The sequence below is a fragment of the Lepidochelys kempii genome, chromosome 22 (assembly GCF_965140265.1).
Source record: "Lepidochelys kempii isolate rLepKem1 chromosome 22, rLepKem1.hap2, whole genome shotgun sequence".
NCBI classification, from domain to species: Eukaryota; Metazoa; Chordata; order Testudines; family Cheloniidae; genus Lepidochelys; species Lepidochelys kempii.
This window is the reverse complement of record NC_133277.1, coordinates 18,997,518-19,020,292: the sequence shown is the minus strand read 5'-3', so window position 1 is coordinate 19,020,292 and position 22,775 is coordinate 18,997,518. Positions and strand designations below refer to the sequence as shown.

Genomic DNA, 22,775 nt, shown 5'->3' with positions numbered 1-22,775 from the left:
TAATTGTATCCATATGCGACAGCTCTGACTTTGGTCCCTGTGACAGTCTAGGACTCAGGAGTGTCAAGGCTGGAACTGCCAATCTACTCCAAACAGGAAATTGTTTGACTGTTTTGTTCATTGTCTCACTTTCACTCAAGTAGCCCAGTGTGGGATTTCAAAGCAAGCCTATACTGTATTTTCATTTGGTATTTATACTTCTGTTGCAAACCTGAATTTATATTTGCCCATTTCCAGTAACATTCATTTTTCATGTATACAGGGCCAAACAGCACCCAGCGCCAGAAAGGGGGTGTTGGGATAAACCCCTTCTCCTGTAAAAGCTGCCAAGGGCAGCTGGGACCTTAGTTTGTAAAATCATGTCCAAAAGACCCCCACACATTAAAGAGCCTGGAAGCTAGTTTATGGTCTGCCTGGGAGGGATAGAGCCAAGCAAACAAAGCCAGCATTGGAAGCTGTGGTTTTGGGGAAGTTGAGATGTCTATGTGCAGGTGGGTGGATGGCTTGAATTGTCTTTTGAAAAAAATCCCTATAGGTGGAAGCTGCATTTAAACAGATATACTGGGTTTTATCATCCATGTAAGAGCCACACAATTCCACCAGGGGGAGGGCGCCTACCTCTTCAACATCCTCTCTTCTCCTCTGTAGCATGCTAGGGCCCAGGGAACTCACTTTCTTTCCAAATTTGGACATCGCAAGGGAGCAGAGTTCTCCTCCTCCAAGGGTTGGGGAGAGGCCAATCCTCAGGGTATGCAACACTACAACAGCAGTGTAGACGCTTCCTGCAGCGAAGGAGGGGGTTTCTCCGTCACTCTGGTAAATCCACTGTAGCTAGATCGACTGAAGAATTCTTTCTTTGACTGAGCTGTGACTATAGTGGCGGGTAGGTTGAAATTGTTCACAGCTCTGAGTGATGTGGCTAGGTTGGCCTAAGTTGTAGGTGAAGCCCAGGCCTTCGACGCTGACCTTGTCACCCTGACATTTCCCCTCCTTGCTAACACTGGTGCAGCTACACCTTTGGGGGTGTTACTGGGGGCAAGGTGCCAACATCTTTAGCTGTCGCCGGGACCTGCCCCAAACAGAGTTACGTGGTACGGGCTTCAAACATTAGCGCGCTCTCTGGCTCCCCCTGGTGGCGCTGCATGGGTGCTGTGAGTGTTCAAGGAGATTGTAAGGAAAAGGCTAGGGTAGACACACCTCTAATGGTGACAGAAGCCAGACCTGGGGATGTATCAGTTCATAATCTCCTCTCACAGCCCGTTCCTGTATCTGGTTTTGCTCCTCCTCCCAGCAGACATGCCCAGCCTCCAGCCCCAGCTGGCTGGGGGAATCCAGCTCAGGTTATTCTTTTTTCCTGGAAATTCATTATTTAAAGGCTTCAGGTAACTATGACTATATTGGGCTTGCATTACATGTAATGAGATGCTATTTGTGGCTAGTGGAAATTTTATTTATGCCATCTTCTTTCAAAAGAGCACTCAGGGCTTCTCTTTAACCAGCGGTGCCTGGGGCGTGATCCTGCTCAGACATGCCGAGCCAGCAAAGGAGACATTGTAGATTAAGAATGGACTCTTCCCATAATCCTCCAGCCAGGCCCAGCCGCCCCCATTGGCCCAGGATGGCTGTCCATGATATTAACACTGTGAATTGCCTTTATTGTGAGTACAGGCAGGTAAGCTAAACTCCTGGCTTTCAGCTCCACAGGACACTGTGCAGGCTGCTGGAGGTTAATAAAAGTATTGCAAGCGTCATGGAGTTTAGGGCCAGAGGGACCACCAGATCATCTAGTCTGACCTCCTGTACGTCACAGGCCACCAGCACCATCCAGCACCTGCACACTGAACCCAACAACAGAAATGAGACCAAGGCATTACAGCCCCCAGGAAACTAGACTATTACATGCCACAGGCAGAGAACAGGAGGGACTGAAGTGCACCAGTGCCCAAGGTCTCTGCAATGGCAGGGAAGTGGGATACACACAGATAATCCTGGCAAGTGACCCGCATCCACGCTCTGCAGAGGAAGGTGAAACCTCCCCAAGGTGCTTGCCAATCTGACCCAGGGGGAAATTCCTTCCTGACCCCTGCTATGGGGATCAGTTAGACCCTGAGCATGTGAGCAGGAACCAGCCAGCTGAGTGCCTGACAGAGGACGCTCAATGCCACCTCAGAGTCGGGGCCCTCCCTGTTCTATATCCTATCTCCAGCCATGGCCATCCCTGATGCTTCAGAGGAAGGAGATAAATCAAACAACAATATCCAGAATACAGTGTGGGTAGGGAGAAATCCTTTCCTGACCCTTGCAGGTGGCCAGCTAAAGCCCTGAAGCATGAGCTTTTAGGCACATGAGACATAAACTGGAAGTGAGCCACAGGACTGCTGAGCCCCACCTCTAACATCACAAGCAAACCTGTCATACAATCACACTCATAAATTTGTCCAGCTCTTTCTTAAAACTAATCCGTTGTTTGCCCCCAACAACTCCTATTGGGAGGCAGTCCAGAACCTCACCTCTCTGATGGTAAGAAACCTTATAATTTCCAGCCTGAGTTTGTTCGTGGCCAGTTTATATCCATTTGTTTCTGTACCAGCACTGTCCTTTAGCTTAAATAGCTCTCAGTCTCTCTGGTATTTACGTCCCTGATGTATTTATAGAGAGCAATCAGATCCCCTTTGAGCCTTCTTTTTTCGAGGCTAAACAGGCCAAGCTCTTCCAGGCTCCTCTTATAAGACAGGCCCTCCATTCCCCTCATCATCCTTGTAGCTCTTCTTCACACCTATTCCTGTTTAAATTCTTCTTTTTTTGAGCATGGGTGATGAGAACTGTGTACAGGACTCCAGATGAGGTCACACCAGTCCTTGTGCAATGGTATGAATACTTTTCTAGCTCTACTGGAAATGCCTCACCTGATACTGCCTAGCATAGCATTTGCCTTTTTCACAGCCCCATCACACTAGTGGCTCATAGTCATCCTGGGATTGACCCTGTGATGGGGTGTGTACCCCACACAAGCCCTGAAGGGGTTACTGTGGGCCTGAGAGGCTAATTAACATACCTGATTGGAGAGAGCAGTTAATTGATGTGAAGCCCAGCTGGGGAGGGGCTGGGTCATAGTCATTATAAAGCCAGGACCTTTGCAATAGGAAGGAGCTGTGTGATGAGGCTGTTGCAGCAAAAATCAGCCAAAGATAAAAAGAAAGGGTCTGTAGTCACTCTGTGGGGAGCAAAAGAGGTGGGAGGCACCAAGGAGTCAGAGGGAGGAGACTTTAACTGCCAGCTACTGGGTCCCTGGGCTGGACCCCAGCATAGAGGGAGGGCCTGAGTTCCCCTGATAGCCCATGAGGAATGTGGGGTGAAACCCGTGGTGGTATGGGGTGTGAGAACCGTGGAGCTCAGAGACTGAGGCAGGACTTGCTGTAAGGTCATTGGACTGTAGCTTGCTTGGACCCTGTTATACTGAAGTGTGATCTAGCCAAAGGGCCAAGTTGTGGGAAGAGAGACCACTGCCATGATGGCGTGACCGTCAGCAGGGAGAGCTATACAGTGAGGTAGCAGCTATGCTGTGCCTGGTCCCAAGGAGATGCTCTGGTGGTGAGTGAGCCTCTGTATGCCCACACCCCGCTTCTATCACTTCCAGCTGATGAGCCCCCAGCTTGTAGCAGCGATTCTTAGTTAGGCCTGAAGTGCCTGACCTTGTGCTTTGTACTACTGAATTGCATCCTGTTTCTGCCACCCCAGGCCCTCCAGACTTTCCAGTGTAATATTCTGATCCTCCCACCTTGGTCTGATCAGCAAACTTTGTTAGCACGTGCCTACTTCTTGTGCTGGGGTCATTAATACAAATATTGAATCAGCTTGATCCCCTACACAGTTCCTTGAGGAGCTGCCCTATTAACCCCCCTCCAGTCTGATCATTCACCTTTCAGCACAACCCACTGCTCTTGTCCCCTTTACGGTTCTTGTACTGATGGTCTCTGACAGACAGGGATGGGCTGGGTGTGTTTGTCAGCTGATGGGATCAAAGGCTGGCAGTGAGAGGACATACTACTGTCAATCATTAGGCCCAGGTTGTCAGAAAGGTCACTGATTCTTGGGAGCCCAGCTTGAGACCTCCTTGGGCTTGACTGTCAGAGGGGCTGAGTACCCACAGCTCCCATTAATCTTAGCTGGAGCTATGGGTGCTCAGCACCTCTGACTGGTGGCACCCCAAACCAGGGGCTGCTTTGGAGTATGGAAAGAGCTATATGGATGCCATCTATTAAGGTATAATGAGCCCTGTTGAACTCGGGGGGGGGGGGCAACTCACAGTAGAACGAGGAAGAGAACCCCAGTGTCCTGCTTTACAATTCCTTGCTTTCATCACAAGACCCTGCTCCCATTTGAAAATGATTCATGTGGCTGAGCCCATGTGGAGTTCTTGGGACCTGCTCTTGCTAAGTGAGCAAAGAGACCGACACCAGCACTGCAAATGTATGGCTGAGTCTCACCCGCCTCTCAGAAAATGCAGGAAGAGCAGGGCTTTGGCTTTCATGGTCTGCAGAAAAGGTTGGTTAATGTTGGGGCTTTTGTGCTTCTTCCTTCAAAGTGTGAATTAAAGACTTCGGGGCTGCCCAATGCGGGCTTCTGCCCAGGAACAGAAGCTGAGAGGGGGGTGAGGAGTGGGTTAATCATCTGCCATTGCCCAGCCTTCTCTGAAGGCTCTTTGTTGGTTTGAAATTCAGTCTCTTGACGAGTCATTGTCTCCTAATCTGCCTTGCACTCTTTATCTGTGGGACATGCCCTGCTTGCTGGAGACCTGCCTGGACACAGTGCCAGGATTTCCATACTCTGTTTTAAATGACTTTTAATGTTGCAGTCAAAGGCAGTGGAGTCCAGTTTCTTGAAGGAGCAGGGAGCCAGGAATGAGGATTCCTGGGCTCTGTTCCCAGCTGTGGGAGGGCAGTCAGGCTGAATTGTTTGAGCAGGAGCTGATTGGTTGTCTGCATGGACATTAAAGATCCCACTGGGCAGTTTTCATAAGAAGAGAAGGGGTCTTGCTCCAGGATCCTAGGTCTATACATCCCATCCTTCCCACTGCTGTGTTCCTAGTTGCTATGCTACACCCCAGAGGTGGCTGCATTTCTGTGATGCTGTCTTCACAGGGTTTGTAAAGTGCTTGGGTGTAAGGTGTTATACAAATATTGACCCATCCTTATAATCAAGACACTAGTATGTTTTTCTTTCTCTGGGAACAACTAGAGAAAGCTACATTTCCAGGGACATAGTGCAAAAGCATCAATTCCCAAAGGAGTGTGGCTTCTAAGAGGGGTCACCGATTATCTCATGCTGTCCACACCATGGTTCTGTTCATGCCCTGCCCAGTGCTCCTCCCTGCCTATGTGAGCCCAAACATCTACTCTGAAACCACTACCCTGTGATTCCCCCCTCAAAAGGGGAAGCAAGACTGTGGAATGGGAGCGGACTGCCTGCTTCTGCCTGGCAAAAGTGAAGGGTTAAAAACAGAAGCCTGTTGCCAAAGTGCTGCAAGTTCAGGCCTGACTTCAAGCCACGTTCCTCTGCCCAGTAATTCTAGACCGACCTGCAGCTGCGTTAGGAGCCGAGGTTCTGTGGCTCTGCAGAACAGACATGAAGGATAACGACTGGCCCCCTCCGGCCCGTCCTATCCCCTGAGGTGTCCCTGCACATAATCAGCTCACCCACTCGACAGGTTGCTCCAGGTTGGGGCATGGCAGCAGCTGTGTTCAGTTTCCCCTGCTGCTGCCTAGGCTGTGAATTGATGACTTGAGTCTGCAAGAACAAACTTGCATGCATGTGGGTAAAGCTGGGCCTCTTCCTCTTCCCTGGCGCACACTTCCGCACACCAGCAAGGGCTATGCAACACCTATCAAATTCCATCCTTTGGCACAACACCCTGGGCACACCTGGGAGGCCCTGCATGGCATGGTTGCTGAGGAGAGCCATATATGTACTTTAGACGGACACAGGCCTGGAAGGGCTCCTTGGGACTGCACCTCAAACAGTAGATGGGGCACAGCCTGCCCTCCCTGACCCAGTAGTGAGTGGAGCATGTTTAGGATCATAAATAACCTTTGGCACTAATATAGCATCTTTCCTCCCAGGGATCTCCAAGCATTTCACAAATAGTAATCAACTCCCACAATCCTCAGAGGCAAGTCAACAGGATCTTCCATTTTAGAGGGGAAACTGAGGCACAGAGAAGGGGAGTGACTTCCCAAGTTCATACTCTCAGCTGCAGTGCAGGGAATAGAACCCAGGAGTTCTCGTGCCTGGTCCCTTGCTCTAAGCAGTAGATGTGCTCTCCATAGTACATTAGAGCTAGGGAAAGGGTTTCCCCTTTGCTGGTTGTCCTCTTTCCTGCTCTGTTTCCACTCATGCTCATTTTCATTTCACCTTCTCCAAGGCCTTGCAGAAACTTTTCCCAAGCTTTGCAGCTCATTATAAAATCACTACTCTGTACTTCACTTGGGCTCCCTCTCCACTTCCTACGGCAAACAGGAGCCAGGCCATTTTCACGTGCCCTGTTCCTTCCAGCTTGCTTCTGCACAAAACACTCCTGTGTGCTCTGTCCCCGGACTTGACTCATAGCTCTTGTGTGCATGATGCACCTATTCAGCCACAAACCATCTTCAGCACATTTTCTGAGAGTGACTTAAACTAAGAGTAAAAAGAACAGGAGGACTTGTGGCACCTTAGAGACTAACAAATTTATTTGAGCATAAGCTTTCGTGAGCTACAGCTCACTTCATCGGATGCAATCAGTGTTTTCCACAAAAGCTTATGCTCAAATAAATTTGTCATTCTCTAAGGTGCCACAAGTACTCCTTTTCTTTTTGCGAATATAGATTAACATGGCTGCTACTCTGAAACCTAAACTAAGAGTGTTTGCACTGCAACAAGGATGGTGGCAGGAAACAAATGTCCCATCATGCAAACAAACAAAAAAACCCAACAATAAATGTGGTTTGTAGACGTGAAAGAAGTGGAGAGACTATTCTCAGAATAGCAACTGAGGGGAAGTCTGGTGACATGCAGTGCAGAGTGGACTGGACAGGGACAGGTTACTCTTTGAACTAGAAATGTACAGTGCTTTGGGGGAGGTAAAGGACGGCAGCCCTCTAGACCAGCTATGCTGTTGGTTTGCAGAGGGTGGGCTGGGCACATGGTGCTGGGATTCTCTCTTTGTTTCCAGATGTTCAGTTGCATAAAAGTTTCAGTCATTTCCAGCCAGGATGCTAGAAAATGTTGATGAGGAGGTGGGGGTGTCCCCGGGAGAACCTCTTTATGAGGATGTGGTTCCTACTATGGAAAAATCTGAGAGCCCCTGCTCCAGTCCTCTCATTATCAACCTGCCTAGTCTCCTGGCTCTTGCCTCTTGTTCTGTCTTTTCGGGGAATGAGTACATTATGGCACAGGTGCCAGACAGGCAAGGTTTCCCTCGTGCTGCCTCTGGCGATGTGCCTGAGCACTGAGCTAAAGGGGCTCCCCCTTGGAGTGAGAGGGGAGTTTGGTCTCAAGGTCCATTCAGTCCTGTGCCTGTCAGCAAGTCAGTGCCAGTCGTGACTGAGATTTCTGCCCGCCGTATGGATGATTGTGCACTAGGAACTGGACTGAGACATCCAAATGTTTTCACACTGGCTGTAGAACATCATCGAAAATTAGGATTGGAAGGGACCTCAGGAGGTCATCTAGCCCAACCCCCTGCTCAAAGCAGGACCAACCCCAACTAAATAATAATAATACCATATATAATAATCAGACAGTAACAACTTCTGGTCCCAACCACTGTGAGTTGGAAAGTGATTTACGTTCCTCTAATACTAACAAGAGGGGAATTAGAGTGTGTGTTTCTGTCATGCTTCCTTGGGATGTTGCTGGGGGGGAAAATCTCTTCCTGTTACCTTGTGGTGTTTGTTGAGCACCAGGAAGGATTCCAGAGCCCTGTCCATGCAAGCCCTGGGCTCAGGTGGTTTGGAAAATGGTGTAATCTCTGGTTTAATGAGAACACTTTTGGCTAAGGATCTCAAAGCACTTCACCAACATTAATGAGCTCAGCTTGACAGCCCCTAGTACAAAAGTTTGAGAACGACAGCCCTAGTGGGATGGCTACATGTAGACCCGTTTGTAGAGGGACACGATCCCTCTGAGCAAAGGGAACAGTGGCAGGTCTTGCTGGGCTCTGTATTGTGGCTATGAAGACTGCACCCTGTACATTGTGTACATATACCCCACCCCTGTATACAGCTCTGCTTTGCCAGGGACACGCTATCCTGCTCTATGCTGTATGTAAATACACTGGGGCAGACTTTTTTCTAGGAGCAAATCTCCCTGCGAACTTGGGCTTTGTCGCTTTATTTATTCAGAATCTATCCGGCATGTTTAAACAGGACACAAGCATGAGACAGTGGCGATAAAGATCATGCGCTGCTTTAAAGAAACAAAAAGCGAACTTCCAAAAACTAAAGCTCTTTTAACGTGGGGAAAAGAACACCAGAACCCCCGAGAGCCGGTTCCCAGCGGGAGGAGGAGGGAAGCTGGGCGGAGTGGTGATTGCTACACAGAGGGGACAGGCAAATCCACCTGGGCTGTGCACAGACCTGAGCTGGCTGCGCGGCTGGTTCCCAAGCTGGGCCGCTCTGGGCGTGACTCGGGCAGCAGCAGCCGACTCCGTGCTGCCCTGGCAGGGAGGGGGGCCAGGTGTTCTGGCTATAGGGGCGCGTGTGGCGGTAGGACTCCGGGGAGCTCCCTTCTCCCCCAGTTCGGAGAAGTTCCCTTATCTCCCTGCTCGGTCTCTGGACTATGGACTTGCCTCCCGCCGTGCATGGCCCCAGCTGGATGGGGGCTGTGCTCGTCCTGGGGGGACAGCTCCTAGGTAAGGAATTATTCGGGCGTTTCCCCCCTTGGCCTCAGCTGCCTCCTTTTTTTACCCTCCTGTTCTTCCAGTTCCCTCCCTCCTAAAGTCGTGCCCTGGGATTCTGGCATGTCTTTCCGTGGTGGAGAGTCTTCTTGGTCTGATTGTGCTGCGAGCTGCCTGGCGTGACTGTGCGTGTGGACACAAGTCTTGGACAAACAGGTTCAGGTGTGCTCCAGCTAGACACTGAGGCCTGAGCATTCGGAGGTCGGGTTACACGCTATTTCCTCTCCTCTGGCCTCTCAGTCCCTGCTCCGGCCAGGACGGAGGGCTTTACTCTTTGAACTGCCCTGCTATTAAAGAGACAGGTCAGGTTTCAGATCCATTGCAGCAATGTAAATCTGGAATAAATACTCCAATTTCAGTGGAATTTTACAGGGTTTACATTCGCAGAAGAGATCCAGAATTTGGTCCATAGACCCCATGTGGTTTTAGGATGCTTGGGTCACTTCACTTCCGGCACCTGTGCGTGAACACACAGGCTTTTCTAAAAAAGAAAAGGAGGACTTGTGGCACCTTAGAGACTGTGAGCTACAGCTGAGCTGAAAGCTTATGCTCAAATAAATTGGTTAGTCTCTAAGGTGGCACAAGTCCTCCTTTTCTTTTTGTGAATACAGACTAACACAGTTGCTACTCTGAAACCTGTCATTATGCAGGCTTTTCTGTGATTTGTTGTGAAAAACATTTACAGTTACAGCCCAAGTTTGCGCTAAGTGTTTTTTCAAAATGGTGGTTTTCACTTTGATGCAAAAGTTGATCTTTGCCAAAAAGAGATTTTCAAATGCAAAACTATGAAAAAATATTTGAGGTGTTTTCTCTTTTGCATGAGGTCCTGGTTTCAAGAAGATGAACGTATCTGTGAAATGACATGGGTTTTTTTTAGAAAATTGAGTGAGGAGGATGCCAAGAGCAGAGATTCCAGGGTTTTGAATTACATTTTGGATATATCAGAGCCCCACCAGATACTGCCAAATACTGTAACATAGAGGGTAATAGGAAATAAAGCCCATAAGGCAAGGTGAGTCTGGGTGATCAGCTGGTAGGTTGACTAGACAGCAAGTGAGAAAAATCGGGACAAGAGGTGGGGGGTAATAGGAGTCTATATAAGAAAAAGACCCAAATTTATAGGGACAGTCCTGATTTTTGGGACTTCTGGTCACCCTATCAGCTGGACGCTACATGGGTTTTGCAGCTAGCGAAGGCAAAGGCAGTTGCTGTGTGAAGTCTGTACTTCGGCAAGTACTGTATGGGCAATCCAGATGAGTAACACCTCTTTCCCTCAGATGAGACTAGAGCCCTCCTCGAGCCATCTCCCGTCTCTGGGCATTTTCCCATGCTGCCCACTTTGTGGGGAAGAGTCCCACTGTCCCTCCACAAGTCACTGTCTGCCCTCCCTCAAACCCTCTTCTTCCAAGGTGCCCACAACAAAAGTTTATAATTGTTACGAAAAGTAAAATCAAGCCCCCCCCCCCCCCCAAAAAAAATCTGGATTCCCCAGTATGTCACATCATTGCCAACCACATGCGTGTCAGGCCTTAGGGAGAACGGTAAGATGTAAAGATCAGAAGTTTGGGGTGCTTTTACCTGCCTTCTCATGCTGGGGCAGAAGGGGTCATGTTTGACAAGCTTCTCTCTGAAACCACAAGGGCTGGGAACTTTTCTCTTGTCAATGAAAGCTGAGATTTTCAGGTAATAACCTGATTCCAGCAGTTGGGCCTTTTCCAGAAAAAAACACTTATAATGAGCCTTGAAATAACATTTCAAGAATTGGCAGCACTGTGTCCTGCCTGCTCAGGGTCTGTTCGTTGTGCCCTGTGCCGCGCAGAGCATAGTGTTGGCACAAGGGAGTAACAGCAATGGCTGAACAGTTCTCTCACATTTCCCCCAACGCTGTGTGTGTCCAAGAGCGATGGGATAAATCGGGGTGGGTGGGTGGGGTTGTTGATGTCAGCCTTAACACAGAGTTTCCTGCTGGTTTCATTGGTGCCACCCTGCTGTCAGGGAGGTGTATTTAGGGAAGGGGTCTATAACAGGAGTCGGTGGACGAGGTTCACAGCCTGCAATATGCAGGAGGTGTCCGAGTGACCAGTTATTAAAACCCTCTCTCCATGGTCCAAAAAAAGGTGGGTTTTTGCTTTTTCAATTGTTAGCTCAATTGGGTTACCTTAACTCAAGTGAAATCTCCCTTAACACCTCTATTGACATAGCTTTACCCTTTTAGCTTGATTCTAGCAACTAACTTGATTAGATTCTGATGTCACACTGGTGTAAATTAGAAGTAATGTCATTTAGGCCTGGTCTACGCTTAAAGGTTAGGTCAACATAGCTCCAGTGCTCCAGGATTCCTGAGCATTGTGCTATACAGACCTAACCCCGGTGTAGATGTGGCTAGGTCATGAATGGGGTGGAGGAAGTGAATAGGAAAGTGTTCTTTAGCCCTTCACATAACACAAGAACCAGCGGTTATGCTATGAAATTAATAAGCAGGAGGCTGAAAACAAACATAAGGAAGTACTACTTCACACAATGCACAGTCAACCTGTGGAACTCCTTGCTGTGGGATGTTGTGAAGGCCAAAAATATAACTGGGTTCAAAAAAAATTTCATAATATCATGGAGGATAGTTTTATCAATGTCTGTTAGCCAAAATGGTCAGGGTCACAGCCCCACACTCCAGGTGTCCCTAAGCCTCTGACTGCCAGAAGCTGGGGCTGGACAACAGGGGTTGGATCACTCAATAATTGCCCTGTTCTGTTCATTCCCTTTGAAGCATCTGACACTGGCCACTGTTGGAAGACCAGATAATAGGATAAATGGACCATTGGTCAGATCCAATATGGCCATTCTTATGTTCTTAGGTAAGCAGAAGGATTCTTCCGTTAACTTAGCTACTGCTGCTTGGATAGGGGGATATCCTAGAATGATGGAAAACCCTTCTGTCATTGTAGGAGGTGCCTCCTACAATGTCACTGTAGCTATGGGGCTGTAGCACATGTGTAGTGTAGACATGGCCTCTATCATTGCAGTTACAGTAGTGTGAGCAAGAGCAGAATCAGGATTCCAAAGCTGAAAGGCCTCCCTACAAGTTAACCTTTTCATCTTCTCTCTCTGCTCTCTTTCCAGTCCTCTTTTCTCTCTCTTTCCTGGTAGTTCTAGTAGACATATCCTGTTTTCATAAACTGCAGCCGGGGTGGTTTGGTTAACTGTGGATGTTTCTTTGACATACCCTTACAAAGGGGGGAGAGATAGTTCAGTGGTTTGAGCATTGTCCTGCTAAACCCAGGGTTGTGAGTTCAATCCTTGAGGGGGCCATTTAGGGATGTGGGGCAAAAATTGGGGATTGGCCCTGCTTTTGAGCAGGGGGTTGGACTAGATGACCTCCTGAGGTCCCTTCCAACCCTGAGATTCTATGACAACAAAGGTTACCTTTCATCCTGAATGAGATACAGAACCTACCCCAAAAACCACCACCAAGCAGCTGGGCAATAACTGTGGAACAATATTAGCAGGGGCCGTGCATGCTCCCATCCAGGGACACCTTGCATTCATTGAGCACTGTTCATCCTGCAGTGCATGAAATGCTTAATGTAATAATACAAACTGTGTAAAGAAGTGATTTCATCCACCCTGTCTGGAGTAGGACATAGTAGCTGCTTAACAGCACTTAGCAGTGCTACGCAAGAGAGAAGGAATATTCTTTCCAACTGGAACTGCATGGGGAACTGAGAGAAGCAGAATATAATCACTCCAGCTGGAATGTGTCCAGGATACTGAGGCTGTGTCTACACCACAAACATTACAGTGGCACAGCTGCTGTAGTGTAGACACTTGCTACAGCAACAGAAGGAGTTTTCTGTCACGGTACTAAAACAATGAGGAATCCTTGTGGTATCTTAGTGACTAACAAATTTATTTGGGCATAAGCTTTCATGGGATAAAACCCACTTCATCAGATGCATGGAGTGAAAAATACAGGAGGCAGGTGTGTATATATATTACAGCACATGAAAAGATGGGAGTTGCCTTACCAAGTGGGGGGTCAGTGCTAACGAGGCCAATTCAATCAAGGTGGAAGTGGCCTATTCCCAACAGTTGACAAGAAGGGGTGAATATCAACAGAGGGAAAATTACTTTGAGTAGGTAGGTCAATGGAAGAATTCTTCTGTAGACCTTCTTCTGACATGTCTGTCATGGAATTGCAGTGCTGTATATTGCTGTTCTGCAAACAGATGCTATGCGATTCGTGGTGTAATTTATTAACAGGAGCTGATAGGGCAGGCACCAGTCCAGATTGAGTGGATAGGGCTTCTGATTTTTGGTTTTAACTGATAAACTTTGATAAAAGACTCCTGACACACAAAGAATGAAATTGGTGTTTATTCACAAACATGGAAATACACTGGAAATGGTTACTTGTATCTAAGGGCTCGTCTACACAAAAGGGTAATGCACTCTACACAGCTGTGCTTTCCAAAGAATGTTAATGTGTTGCACGTCAGTTGGTCTGTGTAGACCCTGCCAGGGCTCACTAAAAGTTCCCTAGTGCGCTTTAATTTAATACAGTTACAAACAGCACTTCATTAAAGTGCACTAGGGAACATTACAAAGATTACTCATTGTACTATATACACACACTATATAGAGAGAGAGCCCTGAAAACCCCCCCCCCCAATTTTTGGACATCTACATAAAACTCAAATTGCTAAAAATACCCCCCAATGAAATTAATAAACCCCCCAAAACAGAAGCCCTAAGTGTAGACAAAAAAGGGTGAGGTGCTTCCTTCTAGACTGCAGCTTCTTTTTTTATTTCCATCCCCTGTTTTCCCTGCAGCACTCTGGCCTGTGGCAGCTGTGGAAGTTCACACTTCCAGGGAAGTAGAGGCTCTGAATGGGACCAGTGTACGCTTAAAATGCACCTTTTCCAGCTCCAGCCCTGTTGGCCAGCGTCTGACGGTGACCTGGAACTTCCGGCCCCAGGGAATTAACTCTGCTGAGTCTGTAAGTGGTAATAAAGTGGGACCTTTATGCTCCATTTCCGCGATAAGGTATTGCTCATACAAGCCTCTCCTGCTGTGTCGAAGTTGCTGCAATGGGAGTGTAACTAACAATAGAGGGTGTGAGTGTGGGTGGGGACCACAGATTAGCAGAGGCATATCTGGTAGGTGACTCTGTGACTTTAATTGATTAAAAGATTCAGCTGACTAATCCCCTCTGCAGTGAGTTTTGGATTCAGGTCCTGTCTTTGCTGGCCATCGAACCTGGCTAGAGGAACCATTTTTTGGTAGTTCCCGCGTGTATGGTTAAATGCTGGGGGCCAAATGCAGCTGCACCTGCTTACATCGCAGCCTAATTTGGTCCTGTGTCCCTGCTGAAGCCACAGCTCTGGCCTGTGACTTTGCCTGGCCCACAGTGGGAGGGGAAGTACGTCAACAAGGGCCATGTTTGGCCAGCCCGAACCTGACGTGCCCCAGGAGGGATCCCCACCGAGGGGTCAGATGGTCTCTGAGTTCTGCTGCAAGAGGCTGACGCAGCACAGCTCCTGCCTGCCCTAGCCATTCACCTTCTCCAGCCTGTGCTATCTTGGGGCCTTGCTGGCTCCCTACAGGCCCCGGGTGGATGTGAAGTTGCAGCTGCTTTCAGAGGTGAGAAAATGGGGTCAGGAGTTGGGGTGCAGGGCACCTGCAGCCACTGTGAAGGAGACATCAACAGGGGAGAGAGAATTTGAAGGGGACATGTCCCCTCAATCCCATCCCACCGTGCTTGTCTAGGCTCCTTTGCATGTCTGCTTTCCATCCATGCTGCCTCTCTTGCCTCTGGCCCCCAACCTGAGATGGAGACACTGGGATCTCTGTCCTGCCTGTTTTATAAATGCTTTGAATGTTTGCAGAATGGGCTTGAGCACAAATTCCAGACAGGCAGGTTCCTCCTCCACAGGGCAGAGCACAGTCACACACTGCACAGTAGTGATGAAGCTTCCTCTCTGACCATCTAGATGCTCTACTACTATGAGAAGCCCTATCCCCCAACCAGTGGGCGGTTTAAAGAGCGAGCTACTTGGGATGGGAACATTGACCGGAACGATGCTTCCATCGTTGTCTGGAACTTGAATCCCACCGACAATGGGACGTTCACTTGCCAGGTGAAGAACCCACCAGATGTTGATGGCACAATTGGCGAAATCCAACTCCGTGTTGTGCAGCGAGGTATGTGGCTCGTGGCACTGTCTTGGTCAATATGAAGTTAGCTGGTACAGGGAACTGGCACAAGTGGATGATCTCCTACCATGTGTAGGGGAATGCATGAAGGGAAAGGGATTACCAAGGGGAGGTATCAGGAAAATAAATGAATGCAATAAGGGATGTGGGTGAGGAAGGACTGAACCCGGGAGTTCTGGACTCCCAGTCTTCCGCTAAGTCCCCTCCCAACCAAGCCGCCCTCTCTTATTCACCTGTTTCTCTTCTGTGCAGTGCATTTCTCGGAAATCCACATCCTGTCTCTGGTCATAGGGTCTGCCTGTGCTGCGATGATCATTGTGGTGATAGTGGTAGTTGTCTGGCGACACTATCGGAACAGACGGCAAGAGACGAGCATTGAGATGGCGGAGACAGAACCGTAAGGACAGAGGCTTCTGGGAAACCTCAAAATGTCTCCATCGGGGTTTAGCCAGTGCCTAGCACACGGCAGCCAAGAGTTGATAGTGCAAAACCTACCATCAACTGGCAGTAATTGGCCCTTTTGTTGGTAGTTACACCAGGGAGCTCACAGCGTGAATGAGCTCCTCCTCTGACCCCTGGAGGGGGTCCATCAAGTCAGGGTAGAAGCCAACTGTGGAGGTGTCTGTGTGGGGGAAGCTTGCTCTGCCTGTTCTAAGGATAAACACAGCACCATGGAGTAGTGGCTGATACAGAAGATATGTCCTGTGTGATTAGGAGAAACACTAGCTTTTTTAAACCCCTTGTTTGCTAAACTAAGGGGTACATCAAATACTCATTACTTTCTGATCAAGTGTAACTACAGCTCTGAATGATGTAACTAGCTTCTTTGCTAGAAGGGAGCAGGAAAGCTTTACAACAACTTAAAACAGAACATCTACAGGTTGGTGGGAAGAGTCAGTATCAGAACGCTGTAAAAAGGAGCTGGTGGCCACAGCATTTGCTTGTCTCATGGCTATCAAGATACGCTGTAGTTAAAGATTTCAGAGTGGTAGCCGTGTTAGTCTGTATCAGCAAAAACAACGAGGAGTCCTTTTCATGTGCTATAATATATATTCTACTTACTGTATTTTTCCCTTCACACATCTGGTGAAGTGGGTTTTATCCCACGAAAGTTTATGCCCAAATAAATTTGTTAGTCTCTAAGGTGCCACAAGGACTCCTTGTTGTTTCTGTAGTTAAAGGCATTGCAGCTCAGTGATGTGTTGGGGTTTAGTGAGCAGTTTGCAAGGGCATCAGAGTGAAGGCTGAATGCAGAACAGGCAATGTTATGGGCTGTGGCATTAAAAGACTTGATCACAATGGAGCCATTGTCCGAAAGGTTTAGATGGTGAAAGTGGGGCAGTGATTGGTGTTAGGGGGCTTATTCCTTCACCCACTTACTTCCCTGGTCCTTCTCGTATGAACAGAGAGCAACAATACTTGAAGTCCAAAGGTGCAAACAATTCAATGTTTATTGGGTTGAACTTCCAGCAAGCATGATTCCAGTTTCCTTCCTTTAGTGTCCCACTTCCCAGCTCTGACACCACAGAGCCTTACCTGTGTCCCTGTTCCCATTCCCCCCCTTAGCAAAACATGATTCCAATTCCCCACCCCCATTCCCTGTTCCCATTTTTCCCCCCTTACTTCCTGATTGACTGCAGACTATATAGTAAAACTTGAGTTCAGTTTAGCTATACCTTAACCAATCATTATCCTGAAATTTAACTAACCAATCCTAACATATTGTAACATGATTATGTAACCAATTATATCCCACCACCCTAATTAGTTTACACCCAGCAAAATTAATCATACAGCAGACAGAAACAATCACAGAACCAGACAGAGACCATGCAAATAAACAATAGCAAAGTGGGAACTATAACGACAAAACAATACAGAAGTGAGGATTTCACATCCCAGCTATTGATAAGTGAGTTCTTGCCAGACAGGATGCTATCAAACTAAGTTTCCTTTTACATCTTCTAGGCACTTCCCTTTCTCTGGAGGCGATAGGAATTATCAGGACAGGATTGTATTCCTAACAGCCCAATAGCACCTGATTTCAATGTGACTAGTTTGGAATGTGAGGATGTGACTGTTCGCTTCCCAGCTTATGGCTGCCTCCGCTGCTTAGCCAAAGGCCTTAGCCTAAGAACAGGGCCTCAGACTGTCACAGTAAGAGAAGGCCCTTACACTGGCGGACAGTGATTTTGATTGTTTCTTTTATACCTCTAGAACTAGCCAAGTGATAAGAATGCACCTAAATGCTTATAGTCTAGGCCTTTGCAGACAGGCCTGAATATCTATATCCTAACAATTGGGACCATGTCTAACCAGCTGTGATTGAGCTACTGTGTAATTTGCAGGAACATACAGCTATGCTGTAGCCTAAACACATGTAACCAACTAATTTAATGAATTTGCCATGCAAATAAAGGAACCTACAGGATACCATGTCTTCTAGTGTATAGAGTTACTGTACCCCATGTGTTTCCCGGCTGGCTCGCCAGCCGGTGCACCTGGGGAGATGTGTTGGGAACAAATTTGGGGCACCAGTAGAGATTAGTGCTGTTCTGGATCTCCAGGTGGTGTTGATTCCATCCCCGCTATTCACTCCATCCCTCTGGACCTTTGGGTGGGTCATGTAGTGATATGACTGGTATTTTCTTTTCCAGTCAAACACAAGCTGGTGTTTAGCAGAGTGTGAATGGGTCAAGGATACATCAAGGGGGCTGCTGTGCTGACTGTGGACTGGGGGATGGGTCACCTATGCAGGGATACCTCTGGGGAAGGGGTCACAGCCAATTAAAATCCGAATGATAGATTCTCCTTTCCTCCCTAGTGCAGACCCCACAAGCTGTCTGTGTACCTTTCGCTTAACAGGCTTATGGCCAGGGAGCCTAGTTTTCAGTGATAAACCCCCCAAAATTTTCCTATTTAAAAAAAATATAAAAATCCATGTTTTTCTGTGCTTAAAATGAAACACCCTGGGCGGCGTGGCTCCCACTGTCACTTACTGAATAAGTGACACTGGTACTTAACACTAAAATGTAGGTAATAGGTTTTATTTTTTTCAAATAATGTAAAAACTAAAGCTTGTTTAAAAAAACAACAACCCCAATCTCTCCCTCCTCCCCCCCAATTTCATGTTTTTCCAAGGCAAACAGATTTCTAGAATCCCTGCTTGTTACCTCCTTATGACTCAGAACCCAGGCCAGTTGGGCAGGGGGTCTGATGGCTGCTTTTGGCTTTTCTAGAACAGAAAAGGAGAAGCTGAAGAGTACAGAAGAGAAGGTAGCTGTCCTATTAGAAGACTAAAGTTCTCTGATTAAAGGGTACATACAGTGCAGGTAAGTGCTTTCCAACAGCTTTCTGACCCGCTGCAGGTTTTGAAGAGTGTTTTTTACATGGCTGTTCCATGACCTGTGTGAAATGAGTGGGTAGGTCTCGGGTAAGTTCCTAATGGACAGGTCATGGTATCCACATTACAAAAACTGCTCCTGCCATAGTCACCATTAATACTGACTGGCTTCCTCATTGGCAGCCCTCAGAGACAGAACAAGGACTGAATGGGCCATAGAGACAGAACTTCCCTCTCGACCCTACAGGAGGTGTCTCCAGGTCAGGGTTGATTCTCATTTGTAGGGAAGCTTGAACAGTTGCTACCCAGTATATAGCTGTTTTGTGGATAAATAAGAGTGCCATTTTCATCTCCACTTTTAGAGTCGCTTTGCGTTCCTTGTTTTAAGGCCGTTACAGGACGAACATTCCTGCTGCTACTAATAGGCTCTGGTGGTGCATTTACACATCATTTTACCTTCCCACTTTTTGATATCATCAGCTGCCTTTGTTATTTTAAGTTCAAGAATGTTGTAGTAATATGTTGTCTTTTTTTCCTTCCTGTAGCTTCTCCCCTGCAGAAGTTTCAGAAGCAGGTGGCTAATCCTTCTGATTTCAAATGTTAGAACAAAGCTGAATTACAGATGTCTGATGCCGCAACTGTGGTACCCTTGTTCCCCTTAAAATTTGTGCCACGGCAAGACAATGGGATTAAAATAATGTGTGAGATCTTATTTCCTTCCATTGAAACAACGCAGGGGAAACTTGTCCTATCAACAGTGAAGTTGTCTTTGGTCATCAGTCCAGCTGTAGCCATTTGGAGAAGTATATGTCCTTTGCAGAATTGCATTTGATTCACTCTGTTGAAGAGAAAAAAATCCCAAGAGAACTATAAGAAATTCAAAGATTCAGGAACAGATTTTTCAAAATTCTCATCTTGGCCTGTGGAAGAATTTTGGAAAAATGCCTTTTAATTTTTTTAAAACTTTTTTTCCCTGTTTTTCCCTCCCTCCCTCCCCACAAAACAACATCCCCACCCCATGCCATATGTGTAAAAAAGAAAATGGGGGGAAAAGAATGATCGTCACTCTGAATGAAAACGGGCAATGGTTAACCCATTCCCATTGCAAACTATCTGTGCATGCCACGCTCTTATTAGTTCTCGCTTTAATTCTTAAATTTGGTTTGAACTATTTTTCCTCTCACAAAGAAGCTCTTTAAATGTTTCTAAAAAGAATGATGAGACAGTTTGATCACAGGGACAGCTTATTGAAAGAACAGGGTTTTGATCCCATTGTTACATGAAGTGGAAAAGTGTTACAGTTTTGGACTGTGTGCTGTTTCTTTGGCTGGGATGGTAGTTAGAAGTGGATGCATATTTCAGTTTTGACTTTTGTTTTACATTTTAGGTGACTCAGTGTGTCTGCAAGTGACAGACTGAGAACCCTGCCTATTACTATGGCGGTCTCTGCCCATTCCTATTCTACTGATGCACCAAAATCCTGACTTCCCTCTGCTGTTCCAGACCTGGTTCCCCCCCACTCATTTCTATTGATTCACCTCAGTCCTGACCTGCAGCACCCCTTGTTGTTTCCCAGGACCTATGCACAGTTTGCAGGTGCCCTCCAACTTTGGCTTGCAACAGCCACTTCTGTTCCAACCTAGAGTCTCTCTCCTAAATAAACACTACCAGTTGTGCCTAATCACAGTAAAGTTTTATTTCATATCAAAGTTCAATGGCTTGGTTCCATTGTATCAAGATTCTGGGAGGTCCTCTCAGTGATGCAAGCAGCTCCCTTTTAGATATGCACATTGTTGCACAAGGAATTTGTCTCAATGCTAATTACTGCTCCAGGTTACTAGTAGCACATCTTATTACTAAATATGTGGTGAGCACAACAGATTCAGTGCTGCTGCAGATCTCAGTTTAAAATAAAAAACACAAATAATCAACACCTCAGAGCTGTTTCTGTATTTAATTGGCATTAAATCAAAATATGAGCTTGTTTGCTTAACAAGTATTTTTGTTTTTATGGCCCTGCCTGTGAAATGCTTGCTATATTATCTCAATTCATTTGTTTTCTTTTCCTATCAGGGGTATCATAAATAAATTTGTTTTGTGGACAGTCAGATGCTATGACAGTGTAACTACCACAATGTAAGCCTAGGGAAACTCTCAGTGATACTGCAAACCATCCTGTTCTCAACAGAGTTTTTGTTTTTGAGACAATGGAATAGATGCCCCCACATCATGACAATGAGTGATTATTTGGATAAAAGAGGAGTTTTAACACACACCCCTAAGTGACTGAATGATAACATTTTGTTGCAATGTAAGTACGATTGTATGCAGCACAATGCTGGGGCACTGGAATGCATATAAGGAGCATCAACCAATGCAGAAATGAATTGCCAACAGCTTCTTTCTGCTGTAGCTACTGCTCTTCTCTCAGATCTTATGCCCTTTCAGGTGCAGACACACATGCCCTCATCGAACAGCTCTAACTTTGGAACTGGGATTCGCATACAATTGCAGCAGGATTCCAAGGAGGAACATTCCAAACCAGGGGCTAAAAGGGTTCCAGTCCTGCAAAGCTCCCATTGACTTCAATTAAAGAAGGACTGGAGCAGTTAGTTGGGGAAGGAGCATATTTGTACAGTGTCCAGTCTCACTTCAAACTAAAAACAAAACATTGAATGCAAGACATTAATATAGGTAAGGTGCCACAAGTACTCCTTTTCTTTTTGCTAATATAGGTAAACCCATTTTATCCAAACTCTCCAAATTTCACTTGACCCAAAATTTGTTTCTGTCCTCCAAGTCCCAAAATCATATAGAGGGTCTAGTGCAAGTCACAGCCATGGAATCTGTACTGTTATTATTTTGGATCTTCAAATGGACTGACTGCAGATTAAATTAAATTATCAGACTGCTGTGCTGTGGAAACGCACATCCTATGGTTTAACATACCATCTGTATTCAGCTACCCATTTTAGTAGCAGTTTTTAGAGCAGTATTACGTTCCTTCTGTGTTTCATAGTTTCTCTACTTCCTCTTCTGCAAACATAATTGTCTAATTCTGCTTGTCAATTTCAAGGCCCTGATTCTGCTTGGGCAGACCCCTTCAATAGAGAAGAGACCCATGTACTTCAACAGGGCTCTGGTTGGGTGCAGGGGTCTGCTCACATGGAACAACTTGTAGGATCAAGACTCATGGGCAGTATCTAGATGATGTGCATGTGCATTTTTATATTACTCAAACAGCTGCTTAGTTCTAGACAACTTTGATATTTTCATTTTTTTTGCTGTAAAACTTGTTTCAGCACAGAGAAACTACAGTAAGGGGCTGTGTCCATCTGTGTAGACAGATACTCTTTTGTACTGTAACTTATTTTAAATGAGCTTTTCAAGTCATTGTATGTAAATAAACCATTTTTAGTATTAAAGCATGTCCTACTTGCCTGTTTTTAATTGAAAAACTAGACGGTTTACTGCACAAGTTCATTATGGTAAGAAAACAATGGATGTCACAGTACAGAGTAGAGAGACAAGGTAGGTCAGATAAATATATTTTATTGGACCAACTTCTGTTTGTGAGAGAGACGAGTCCAATAAAAGATATTACCTCACCCACTTTGTCTCTCTAATATCCTGGAACCAACACGCTACAACTACACTGCATAGTGCATATGTTTAGTATGAACTTTCCACAATGCCCGAAGAGTTTTTACACGACCTTACCATAAATATAACTTAAAATTATTTTCTTTGGGAGACTGGACTAGTTAACTGTGCAGAGCACTGAGTTGCTTGCTTGTGGGAGGCAAAAATGCATTCATTTCCTTTGGAAGGGAACACTTTGCTTTGCTCAGTAATGATCCCTTTCTTAAGTAGTGATTGTGATAGTCATCTGGTGCCACCATACCAGACAGGGCAGTTCCCGTATAGTAATTTTCCAGAGCTCCGTTGAAAGTTGGTGGCCAAGGGTCTTTGAACATCTCTCAGCTACTTCCTGTGTCTATTCCCATGTGCTGACATGCATGGTGCCTCCTATATCAGGACCAGCTTCTTATCCACAAAGTAACCTTCCTCAGATCCCTTTGTATAATACACTTATTTCGCAGGGCCTTGCTGCTGATATCCAGTCCTGCCAGAGTGCACTCAGGTCTTCCTGCAATTGATGGGCTGAAAAAGGCACAAACTAAGACTCTTGGACTGGGCTCTAGAACAAGTGTATAACAGGATGGTTCTGAAGGAAGGGTGGCTTGAGGCATGAGATTAGAAAGCTACTGACCCACAAATACTTA

The 22,775-nt window shown here is 46.5% G+C and overlaps 1 protein-coding gene across 2 annotated transcripts; it reads left to right on the top strand.

Moving 5' to 3' along the window:
- Window positions 1–8,592: 8,592 nt before the first annotated feature.
- On the top strand, window positions 8,593–21,893 carry MPZL2 (myelin protein zero like 2). 2 transcript variants are annotated; one of them, XM_073320743.1, is made up of 6 exons: window positions 8,593–8,890; window positions 13,763–13,929; window positions 14,924–15,134; window positions 15,399–15,543; window positions 18,386–18,478; window positions 19,035–21,893. In XM_073320743.1, exons 1-5 carry the CDS (start codon window positions 8,818–8,820, stop codon window positions 18,444–18,446), a joined length of 657 nt encoding a protein of 218 aa, XP_073176844.1. In that variant the 5' UTR covers window positions 8,593–8,817; the 3' UTR covers window positions 18,447–18,478; window positions 19,035–21,893. The 2 variants fall into 2 exon arrangements, with proteins under 2 accessions (XP_073176844.1, XP_073176845.1); XM_073320744.1 differs by lacking the exon at window positions 8,593–8,890 and adding an exon at window positions 11,744–11,787.
- Window positions 21,894–22,775: the final 882 nt, after the last annotated feature.

Excerpts from the sequence above, each read along its gene's own strand:
- MPZL2 (XM_073320743.1), top strand. The coding sequence starts at position 8,818 with ATGGACTTGCCTCCCGCCGTGCATGGCCCCAGCTGGATGGGGGCTGTG. Across the intron at positions 8,891-13,762 it reads CCTGGGGGGACAGCTCCTAG|CACTCTGGCCTGTGGCAGCT; the intron begins GTAAGGAATTAT and ends TTTTCCCTGCAG. Across the intron at positions 15,544-18,385 it reads GAGATGGCGGAGACAGAACC|AACAGAAAAGGAGAAGCTGA; the intron begins GTAAGGACAGAG and ends TGGCTTTTCTAG.